Source organism: Muntiacus reevesi, chromosome 7, assembly GCF_963930625.1.
Source record: "Muntiacus reevesi chromosome 7, mMunRee1.1, whole genome shotgun sequence".
Taxonomy (NCBI): domain Eukaryota; kingdom Metazoa; phylum Chordata; class Mammalia; order Artiodactyla; family Cervidae; genus Muntiacus; species Muntiacus reevesi.
This window is the reverse complement of record NC_089255.1, coordinates 8,857,493-8,869,544: the sequence shown is the minus strand read 5'-3', so window position 1 is coordinate 8,869,544 and position 12,052 is coordinate 8,857,493. Positions and strand designations below refer to the sequence as shown.

Here is a 12,052-nt window from a genome sequence, read left to right as displayed (position 1 = left end):
GAAAGCAGAAGGAAAGGCAATTTTGTAGTTGCTGTGTTGGTAGTTTATATAATCAACCTTCAAGGTTTTGTTTTCTTAAATGTATGTGTGTGTGTGTGTGTGTGTGTGTGTGTGTGTGTATCTCCCAGAAAACCGCCTTCTTTCAAAACTACAAAGTTCTCTGGTTCTGTCTGAGTGCGTGGCCCAGCGAGAGCTGAATTGGATTCCCTGGCCTTTAAATGCTCTTTGTGCTTCGTTAAAAAGAAGAAGGGGGAAAAAAAGAGAAAGAAAAAAATGATTTCCCTGTGCATCGCCCCTTGGCAGGCTCTTGTACAAAATTCAATCTCTATTTTTTATGAGAAGTAAACTGTCTAAATAAATTTTATTAGGGGCAACCAATATATTTTCTGGTACTTCCCTTTGTTCCACTTCTACGTGTGTGTAACAATCTAAAACCTATTTATTGAGGAAAAATCACTGGATCCGTCATAGAAAATCCTTTTACTTTGCTTTGAAGTGATTTCTGAAGACATTCTTGTCATTCCGAAGATTTGGGGGCCATTGGGCTAAAGCCTCGCCTTGTTAGGGACTTCAGTTCCCATGATCATGTGGGAAATGCCTTAAATTATCAATAGCAATGGGCCTGACCGGCACTTTCCCGGCTGCCCGAGGAACGTGGGAAGATGACGGAGAATAAAACTCTGGTAAATACATCTCAGGAGCTGCCCAGGTGGATTCAGACATTGGCCAAACGAAACGAGCTGCAGAGAGGGAACCGGGAGCGGGGGCGAGCATTTTACGTGCAGACTATTGTCATTTTCCTCGCCACGCCTGCTGGCAGCCGCTGCTGACTCGCCGGCCAGCCCCGGCTTGCCCCCTCGCCACCCGACGCCCCCACCCCATCCAGTCACCCGTCACCCCCTCCCACTCTCAGATTTCCCTTTCTTTTTTTTTTTTCTCCTTTCCTTTTTCCCTCTCCCCTCAACCCCCACCATCAGATGCTTATGCTCTGAAGTCTTGGAAGAAATGATTTAGTTTGTTTATACTGCTATAAAAATCAAGACCAATAGAAAAGTCATAAAATGAAGCGGGCTATCAATCACGCCGCAACATTGTTATTCAGCGGTTACTAACAGAGATGGATAATCCTTTGATTTCGTCCCATTGTTATTACTCTGATGTGTCTTCACATTAACTGTTACACATTTATTTATCGACCTGAAAGATGCAACAAAACAGAATATACGAGCGTGTGCGTGTGGAGAAAGCTGCCCGGCCCGCGGCTGATCTGGGGGCTGTGGGCCGCGGCCCGAGCGCGGGTGTGCACACCTGTGAGGCCCGCGCCCTCGCCTCCTCTCCAGGCGGCGGCCTCTCCTCGCTCCCGCCGACAGGGCGCGGGGCCGCGGGGGTGCCGGCCGCCGGGGCGCCGCCGGTGTGAAGGAGCGGGGCGCGTCCGCCAGGCCCCGTGCCTAACTCTGACACTCTCCCCACCTCTGCCCCCGCGTCCCGACCTTGGCCACCCCCGAGCCCCTGCCAGGTGGGCACAGACCCCCTCCCAGGCCCCGGGGACGTGCGGCCAGGCGCGCGTTCGGGAACCGGGTCCCGGGAGCTCGCCGCCCGGTGCCGGGCCGCTAGCCTCCCTCTTAGAGCGCGCGCCAGGCCCCGTGGCTTCTAAAGCTGGCGTTTCGTTGGGGAAGGGGCAGCTTTTATGGGAAGGACTGTGCTTTAGGTCTAGGTGTTCCCCTCTCAAGCAAAGCTCTTCTCGAAAAGACTTTCGGCAAAGGCGAACACCCTCGCGGCCCCTAATCGCGCCGCCGCCGCTCGGGCTCCGCCAAGCCGCAGCCCCAGTCCCGTTTAGGCCGTTTTGGCAGCAGCTTCGGCGACCGCGGAAGCTCGGCCCGGCCCCAAGCTTCCGGAGAAGCGATCTCCGCTGCTCGGAAGGAACTGATGTGGTTGATGCCCGACACTCACACTTGGGTGTGGATGTGTGTGCGCGCGCACGTGTGTGTGTGCATGGGAGGAGGGGAACGGGCTGCAGGAGAGAAGAGGAAGCAAAACTGCCCCAGAGTTCCCCTTGCCGCCTCCTTTGTCTACTTGCTCGGTCCCTGTCACACACATAGCTAAGGACACAAGCGCGCGCGCGCGCGTACACACACACACACACACACACACACACACACACACAATTCCTCTCGCATCTGCTCTCAGGCAGCATTTCCAATGTTTTGTGTAAGTCAATTGGACGGCGAACAAAAAAAGCCATTTGCTCGGTATTATTTAAAACAGACTTCATAGGGCCGCCCTTTTGTGGACGCTTTATTTGCACTAAATGAATAATCTTAATTGCATCACTCTCGAATTAAAAATCAATGTTAATCAAGTTGAGAGTAGTAAATATCAGTTTTCATTGTGCCTGGGAAGAGGGCATTTTTCTTGTGTTGCAAATAAAAATACAAGTCAAATAACTTTAAAAGGGCATTATGTTCTGCTACAAATACAATTGAAACGGATTGTTTAGGAGCAGATCAGAAATGGTACAGAATTTTGCACTTAATTTCCTCAGTTATCATTTACAATAAGAACCTCTGGTCTTGACAGCCAAGTCTAAACAGTAGTAAATTAGTACAAATTTATACTGATTTTACTCTAATAATAGTAATAAAAGCTTATAGATTTGGCACTAATTACATAAATGCCTAATGATCTTGAAAATTACTCTGGTTAGAAATATATTACTAATCTAAACTTTGTTGTTGGCTGGCTCTGAAAAATCAGAACATTAGAAATGGTTCGCTTCACTTGTGCAAAGCACTTTAAATTGTTCAAGTAGTTTAACATATTCGAGAGGAAAATAAAGAGCATTTAATTTTATTTACAGCTTAAAGTGGAGTTGGGAACCGTACTGAACTTAGAAACTTTGTCCAAAGGAGCAGGTTGTGGGCCAGGATGCAAGTGTGGGCTGGCTGAGGAGCTGGAGCCGGGCGTAGGAGGTGCAAAGTGCAAGAAAGACACCACACTCGGGTCCACGAAGCAGACCTCGGGGCCTGGAAGCAGCGGGGGGTGGGGAGGGGTGGGGTGGGGATTCGAGTACTGTTGTGCGCTCTAGCCATGCCCCGAAGATGGGATTCTGTAGGCCCGGGGTCCCAGCCAGGGCGTCTGGACACTAGGCGCAGGCCTGCTGGGCGGCCGCGAAGTCTAGGCGCGGCCTGGAGGGCGCGGTGTGCCCTTGTGGTGCTCCGGGTTGGCACTGTTGCCCAGCGCGCAGGCCAGGGCTCCTCCCGGGTCACCAAGGGGTCATGCCCTGCTCTCTCCCCTGCCCTACCTCTGCCCCCGGGAAGATCCTAGCTCAGAGACACAGAGCCGCGCCTTCGGAGCGAGCTGGGCGGGACCAGAAGGAAAGGTGTGCCTGGAGAAAGTCTCGGGGAAAAACTACCGTAGGTCGGGCCCAGAAGCCCAGAGCGAGGCCGCGGCGGCCGCCGCCGCTCTAGCAGCTGCTCGGGGCTGGAGCGGCCCGGGCTGCCGCCGCCGCCTCCGCGGGCGGGCGCGGGCGGGCGGGCGGAGCGGGGGACTCTCCGGGCGCTGACATTTGCAGGCTGCCCTCCTGATTGGTCCCCTCGCCGAGCTGCTCACGGGTTCATTCAACTGTTAAGCACCTCCCCGTCTCTCTAAAGGACATTATAATGCAAGAAGCCCCCTTTTTAACCACAAACCGAATTTTCTTTCATTTAGGTGATCTATATATATCTATATCGTATAGCTTATAGCTTATATCTATTTTAAATAACTTAAAGCCGCTAAAATTTGGGGGGGAACAGCTTTCGCCCTGGAGCGGTGCGCGATGCTGTCTCACGCCGACCTCCTGGACGCCAGGCTAGGTGAGTGCGCGCCTCTCGCCCGGGCAGCCAGGAGAAGCCCGGGCAGGAAATTGTCAATTTGTTCCTTATTTTACCTTAATGTGCCCTAAATGGGCTAATTTCTTTAAAAGTAATTGTGCTGCATTAAAGTTTAATTTAATTTAACATCGTCTTAAAAAAAATCTATGGAATATGTAGATCCAAAGGAGTTGGGTGATGTTGTTACTTATTGTTTTTATTTTTTCACTTCCTCCCTCCCCCTTATTATTGTTATTTATTTATTTTTTTGAAGGGGGCGATCTACCCCGTGATAATTTGTTTGGAGGCGTTTTTTTCCCTTCTCTTCCCCTCCTGTTTGCCTTAATTTCAGATTTCTTTCTTCTCTTTTTTCTTCTCTTTCTCTCTCCCCATACCTCTTTCTCCTCCTCGTCTAAGTACGGTTGAATTTGTAAAACTCAGTCTTGAAGGAGAAACCACTGCAATAGAAGCAATTTACTAAGTGTACTCATTGAGAAAGGAGAAAAGCCAGATTCATCCTCGCAGGCATCCGGCCTGCAAAGGGACTCGGCATTGCCAATCAATGGCTGAGAGGAACGTGCCTTTTATATCTCCGGAAAGAAAAGTTGAATTCTCTAAAGTTTGATTCACTGTTATGTCTAGAGACTTTACTTGAGTTTTCTTAAAGCTGTCTGGGTTACTGGGCTCTGGGTTTCCGGTTTGGGAATCTTCGGTGATGGATGTGACTCCATTTTCCAAACACTTTCTCTGATTTGAGGGGGAGGCGGAGCTGATTTGGGTTGATTTCGGGGGGTGGAAAGCTGGGAGACTTATTCATCTTCCGAAAGTGAGAGGGAATCGGCTGAGGGTCGGAGGTAGAGTTCTCAGGCTGCCTAAGCGCAGGTGGGGCAGCAACGGAGAAACTGTTTAATTTTCCTTCTTTCTTTTCTTCCCCCCTCCCCCCACCCCCCGCTCGGTTCTAGGATAAGCTCTGGAGTTCCTAGAACGCCGGGGGGTACGGTTCCTGAAAGGGTCTCCGAGGCATGTTTCATTGCTGGGACTAGGAGTGTTTCATTGTGGGAGAGACGAAAGCATGTGTTGTTTACTAAGGGACCCCGCTGCGGAGAGAAGGGAAAAGGCCGGGAGACGGTCTTGCAACCTGGCAGTGCAGATCCTGGGGCCCCAGGCTGAGCCCCGGGAGATTGCTCCGGAGGGCGACCGTGGGCGCAGAGGGAGCCGAGCACGGGGCTGGACAGTCCTTCCTGGAATGGCCAGGGCAGTAGTGACCGCCATCCCCTTGCCTCCTCAGGTATGAAAGATGCCGCCGAGCTTCTGGGCCACCGGGAGGCGGTGAAGTGTAGGCTGGGCGTAGGTGCCTCTGACCCCGGGGGCCACCCGGGGGACCTAGCGCCCAGCTCCGACCCAGTCGAGGGAGCCACCCTGCTGCCCGGGGAGGACATCACCACAGTGGGCTCTACGCCGGCCTCGCTGGCGGTGAGCGCAAAGGACCCGGACAAGCAGCCGGGGCCCCAGGGCGGCCCGAACCCCAGCCAAGCCGGTCAGCAGCAGGGCCAACAGAAGCAGAAGCGCCATCGGACGCGCTTCACCCCCGCTCAGCTCAACGAGCTGGAGAGGAGCTTCGCCAAGACTCACTACCCCGACATCTTCATGCGCGAGGAGCTGGCCCTTCGTATCGGGCTGACCGAGTCCCGAGTGCAGGTACGCTGGGCTTGGGCGCCAGGGAAGAAGACAAGGAGCGGGTGGGAGGAATTAGGCGAAGGCAGCAGGGTCTTTCCTTCCCTTACAGGGATCCTGGGCTAAGCTTTCCTGGGTGAAGTTAGCTCCTCTGCCCGCGAACTGGCCCCCATCGATGGACAGACAGTGCCCCCATCTCCTGCCAGTATAACCCACATTTGCGCAGAAACTCCTCCAAAGCGAAGCCGGCGTCATTCGGTTAGCGCTAGGTCTCTTCCTTCCTCCCGAGAAGGAAATCTCCGGTTCTCCCACCTTCCGTGTCTCCTAGGCGGCTAACCCCCAACGGGCAATTCCACTCCAGCTCCCGTTATAGACAAGTATTTCATTACCCGCTAATGAGTTTGTGTCTAGTGTCTGGATAAATGGGAGAATGCATCATACAATACAGAAAACACAAAAAAGGAGAAAATAAGGCGAAGTGGGCGCCTTTCAGAAAAGATCTACAGGTTTTCCTGCATATCACACTCCTGCCACTCTCCGGCGAAGTACCCTCTAGCTTCGATGCTTATAAAGGTTTTGAATCTGGTGGCCTACCATTGCGCTGGGGGCAGCTGGAGCGATCCCCCACAGCCTATGAGTCCTGGTTTCCCCTAAAGTAACTTGGGCAGTGTGTGGGGGGGGGTGGTGGTGGGGGGATAAGGGCTTTCTGGTGTAGCTGCCCGATTTGAAGAAAGGACATTTAGGTCAGAAAAGACTGACCAGTAGTAAACAAAATAATTACTGACCCCTTGTTCTAGTCTAACCACCCTCCAAGTTGTAAATTATATATAACTTACAAACCACACCTGTAACTTTTATGAAAATTGGGGTATGAAAGTATAAGTCCAATGAATCTCAGATTTTTTCCACTTTTTAGAAGAATGAAAACATTGTATCAAATATTTTATGGACAGGTGCTGGAGGTGAAATTCCAAGAGGGGCGGTTAGACTTGAGCTATCCAGGGTGCTGAAAATCTTCCTAGCCTGTCTCCGATAGGGTCTTTTCTGTTCCTTATCCTGGGTGTCAATCTCAGCTCTAGCTGCTATCAAAAATTTTAAAGATCTCCGTTTTACAAATTTTAAACATCAAAGTTTAAAGGTCTCAGTTACTTTATATTTAATCTAAAAGTCAAAAGTGTTCATAATCCCAGTGTTGAATTTTTCTGTCTCCATTAAGCATTTTAAAGACTGTCTAACCTTCTGTTTTAAACAGTCAGCAAATAAATGTCATTGGGACTTAAGGTGGTCAAGTTAATAAAGAGTATAACACACTATATTAACATTTTTACTCAGTGTAAATCTGGGTGGTTTCTTTAGTGAACTTTGGAAGCCCTGAACCATGGGCCATTGAAATTAAGCATCAGAGGCATGTTAATTGCATTGTGCAGATATATATTATTAATGCTCTTAAGCTTTTTTAAAAAAACCTTGCTCCTTTTTTAAATCTGAAATTGAGTTCATACCTTAACAGAAATATACAATTTCAATATTTTCATTACTGTTAATGATAGTACTGGCTTGTTAAAATCCTGTCAGTTCAAAATTCATAAATTCTTTTCACTCAAGAGAAATACTATATAATAATTTTTAAGGACTAAAATGCTGTTGTTTAACCTAGGCTTCCTAGTAATTAGTTTGAATTAAAATAGAACTTAGAATCACAAATAAAATATAATTGGACAACTGACTTTATGAAAAAAGAAAACGAGGTCTATTAAACTTTATTAGGTCTTCCAAAGGTTAATGGCAGTGATTCTTTTAATATAAAAAGTTATAAATGAAATAAAGCACAAACTATGTAATGGAAACAGTTATTTTTAAGAAGTACACAAAAGAATAATCAAGAAGAATAGAGACAGAGTACTTTAATTGTTCTAGCATAATGTTCAACCAAAGATAATAGCTTGATGCTGATGATAGGAAAAATTTAATAGAATGGTAATTTCAATATTTTAAAAAATAATGTTCCATAGTTTAAAAAGTAATCAGATCAACATAACCTTCTTAATTAACATTTCAAAATGATTAACATTATGTAATATAATGCAAAAATAATTTATGTAAAATGTATTTACTTCACAATTCACTGTGTCTTTGCTCCTTGACCAAATTCAAATTAAGTAGTAATTGGTTTATGTTCTTATATGATGAGTACTTCATAGTTTTCTTTATAGTTAACAGATTGCCACAAATTCTTTTCAGTATGTGGGCTACTGCACTGATTAAAAATGATCTAAACATTTAATTTATTGCAATTGTATGTTTTTAAAGATACTTTTTGATTCTAGACTAAATGATCCAATATACTTATTTTTATCTACATTTGCCATATATCATCCTTTTAAGTATTTATTAAAGCACCTCTACTCACACGGAGGCCAATTCCATGTCTGATATCACTCCTCTTTTCTGGCTAGTGTAATAAAACCATTCCTTTTATAGCATGCCATTATTAGAAACCAATTTCAGAATTATTTATAACCTGGAATGGCTTATTAAGCAGCAATGCGAGAATCATGCAAATTACGCGATCAAATGCAATATAATAAGCATAATCATTAGTCTCTAGCACGGATTAATTAACTTTCAATATTTTATTTACATAAAAACCAAATCAGTGAAATAACTTCTGCACAGTCAGGCTTGCCTTTCAATATTTTATACGAACAAAAATAATGTGCTGTAATTCCATTGACCGTGTCCCCCAGAATGGCCCTGTCACCTGCCACATCTTAATAGGGGGACAAGCCGAGAGTATTTTCTAGTTTTCTAATGGAATGAGAAATTGCATTTTCTTCCTCTCCCAGCACTATTAAAGTGTAATGAATTCGGCTCAGAGTTCACGGCTGGCTGATCGAAATGAACCTGAGATCTAGGCTTTAATACAGCTCCCCATATTTCCTCCCAAATCTTCACATTAATCATTTGCTGGATTCCAATGAGATCTTCATAAAGCGTTTGCTTCGAGGGGGGAAAAAGTAATATTCTCTCTTTCTCCTCTCTTTCTCTATTTCTGAGCCATTTATAGGTGGGGAATTAAACGGGCTATATATTTTAAAATACATTTACAGTATGTCTATATTACTGTAACAGCAGATATCATGAAAGTGGATTTTTAAATTCCAACCTCCATTAGATTCTCACTGTTGTATTAAGCATCTTCTGAGAAGAGCTGCATTTCAAACTGAGTACAAAGTTGGCTGTGGTTGCGGTTAATATATTTCCTGGAGTTGTCATCTGTGCATTCTCAAAATCTCCCTTAGGTTTTACCTGCATTTTAATCCGTCATGCTCTAGTTTTCAAGTGGAAACATTCACATTTTAAAAACATATGCATCATAGCTTGGAACGGAGGTGCTCAGACCCCATGCAGAATTTTTTTCCCAATCCTAGTAAGCCATGAAACATAAAAAATTTTGTAGCCATCATTTGACTACTAACCCTCAAACATAATTGAGCACAATTTTTCGATTATTTCTACAATATTTAGTTCTTCAACAGCTGTTCTTTTTCGCTTGTGTCTGAGATTCAGAAATCTTGCTGGCAGGCATCTTTTCTACTGAGATTCTTCTGGGCAATTCCTCCCCCCTTTCTTCTGTTTCTTTCCCCACTCTCCACACCTGCCCACCATGGACAGTCAAACATTTCAGAATTCGCTGACATTGGCAGGGTGCTGGGAACCGGTCTTTAATTTATAGATACCTTTCGAAATATATCTGGGTGCAGAATGTGAGGTGTGGGGACCATTTTGGTCACAGACGCCGTCCTGTCTAGGTACAGCCTTGGATGGATGATGCGAAGTGACCTGTAGCAGTCCGTCTCCTCGAGGTGCTTTCCTGGGCTCCTGTGGGTTACTCTCCGCTAACAGCTCAATCCTCGGCCTGCTGCCGCATTGATCCCAGTCTCTATCTAGGGCCCTGCTGCCTCATTAATCCACTGCGCCACCAGCTCAAGGGGCGTTAGCAGGGAAAGGAGCCTGCATCTTTACCCAATCTGGACACTACAGTAGGCAAAAACATGGAAAATGAGGTAGAAACCAGAAAGAGATAAAGTGGTGGGTGATGGGTGGGTGCATGTATGGTAGAAAAGCCAGGGCCAGCCCAAAGGCTGAAGAGAACTCTAGATTGCAGGGCTGTTCATATTGGTAAATGAAGAGTGTAGCTCCACTGGCTTGGGTGTGTATAACTGGTTTACTGGGAAAGGGGGTCAGGTACTCCCATACTTGTGATACTCTAGTTTGCAGAATAAACACTAAATAGTTTGGATTAACACATGACCTTACAGTGGTCAAGTTGCATTGACCAAATTAAATTATGAGAAAATTCAATCAGTACCTAAGCTGTGTCCCACATCATTTATATTTATGCATAGTAAACCTCCAGCTGACTATATGTTGAACTGTAAGCCTGCCAAATAGACATGCTGGCTTAAAAAAAAAAAATCAAATTTAAACATGGGGTGAGGGTAAGTTTTCTTAATCAGGCAGTTTACTTGATATCTTTTGGGAAGAACCTTTCCTTCCCCTGTGGTAGTGAATTTGACATTCACAGGCAAATTTGTCTTATAAAGTCTGAACTTCTAGGGTCCACTGTTAAGAAAAAACTAATAGGAAGATTATTTTCATTTGGAGTATATTTTATCAAACACATCTCTTTTAAAAAGACATCTGGGTTTGTCTGAGCAAAATTAAATTTGATTCATAGGTAGTGTGAGCTTTAAACTTGACTTCCTTTGGCTTGTAATGGTCAGAAAATTTGCTTTTAATTTATAGATAAAACGAGGCGGGGTTGGGGGGGGAAGTTGAGGGAACTGGAGGCTTTGTTATTTGGGATCCTCAGTAAATTCTTGGAACTAATAGATTTGAAAGCGCTGAGGCTTAGGGCTCTAGCAGCAGGTTCCAGCACAGCGGCACAACCCAGATAAAGTACCCTTAGAGGGGCTTGAGCAGCAGGCACGGACTTGTGGCAGCTGTACCTGTCGCTCCGAATCAGAAGTCACTGTGGTGACCCAAGCTACACTAGCTCAGTGGCGCTTGCTTTCCCACATGGATCACTATGTTAAGCTCTCCGCTCCGTCATCCGTGGCGTTAGGGGTTTTCTTTTGTCTTTCGATTTCGAAACCGTCTTTGTCATCCACAGCTCTTCATCAATTTCCAAATTTCCAGCCTTTCTGAAAATTCTATACCCCATCATTGTTATAGGCACGCTATTAGGCCACACGGGTACACATGTTTATCTTCATTTGTACACCTGTGGGTCCAGGTTTGACAACACGCCTGCCTGCAGACTAAGTGTCTAAGCGGCTGGCAGAATGTGCGGGCGCGCAGGGGCGTGGTGGATCCTGCGTACGGTGTCTCGTCCGCACGGTGTGTAAGTGTTCCTGGGCACGGTCACTCAGGATCCTGGAGCTGGCACCCGGTGGAGGCCCGGGGCGCCGGTTGCCTAGGGCTGGGGGAGAACCAGCGTCCCCGGCTGCGTGTGGGGGCGCGCCGGGCCGATGGCACGTGTTCGGCCTGGGGCCGAGGGGGTGGACCTGCCGCGGGTTTCTCGGGCTCGGGCCCCCGACGCGCCTGGCCGGGCCGCGGGCTAACAGCGCCCTGTGTGTCTCCCCACCCCCGTCCGCTCCAGGTCTGGTTCCAGAACCGGCGCGCTAAGTGGAAGAAGCGCAAGAAGACCACCAACGTGTTCCGCGCGCCGGGCACGCTGCTGCCCACGCCAGGCCTGCCCCAGTTCCCGTCGGCTGCCGCCGCCGCCGCCGCCGCCATGGGCGACAGCCTGTGCTCTTTCCATGCCAACGACACCCGCTGGGCAGCGGCCGCCATGCCGGGCGTGTCGCAGCTGCCGCTGCCGCCGGCGCTGGGCCGGCAGCAGGCCATGGCGCAGTCGCTGTCCCAGTGCAGCCTGGCGGCCGGGCCGCCGCCCAACTCCATGGGCCTGTCCAACAGCTTGGCGGGCTCCAACGGCGCGGGGCTGCAGTCCCACCTCTACCAGCCCGCCTTCCCCGGCATGGTGCCCGCCTCCCTCCCCGGCCCCAGCAACGTCTCCGGCTCGCCCCAGCTCTGCAGCTCCCCGGACAGCAGCGACGTGTGGCGGGGCACGAGCATCGCCTCCCTCCGCCGCAAGGCGCTAGAGCACACAGTCTCCATGAGCTTCACTTAATGCCGCCGCGCCCGGCCCGCTCCGCCCCCGGCACCGCCCCCCGGTCCGCCCCGAGGCCCCGGCGGCGCGCGCCCGGGCCCCCAGCTCCTTGCCCCGGCCCTCGCCCGGGCGCCCTGCCCCGCTCTCCCGCCGCGGCCCCAGCTCCGGGGCCCTGCTCCCTCCCCGCCCGGCCTCCACCACGTCTCGTCCGGCCCTTCCTTCCCTCCGTCCTCCACCGTCCCGGGCTCGTCCCAAGCCTCGGCCCGCGGGGCCTCCCTCCCGCCTGACTCCGCTCCCCGCACCCTCCCCGCCGCGCCCGGCAGCCTCACCTGGCCCCTCCCTCCGCCCTGTC

The 12,052-nt window shown here is 49.0% G+C and overlaps 1 protein-coding gene across 1 annotated transcript; it reads left to right on the top strand.

Annotated features, from left to right (window-relative positions):
* The first annotated feature begins 3,817 nt into the window (after positions 1 to 3,817).
* OTP (orthopedia homeobox) lies at positions 3,818 to 11,721 on the top strand. The gene is made up of 3 exons (XM_065940120.1): positions 3,818 to 3,854; positions 5,140 to 5,549; positions 11,191 to 11,721. The coding sequence occupies exons 1-3, from the start codon at positions 3,818 to 3,820 to the stop codon at positions 11,719 to 11,721; spliced, it is 978 nt and encodes a 325-aa protein (XP_065796192.1).
* Positions 11,722 to 12,052: the final 331 nt, after the last annotated feature.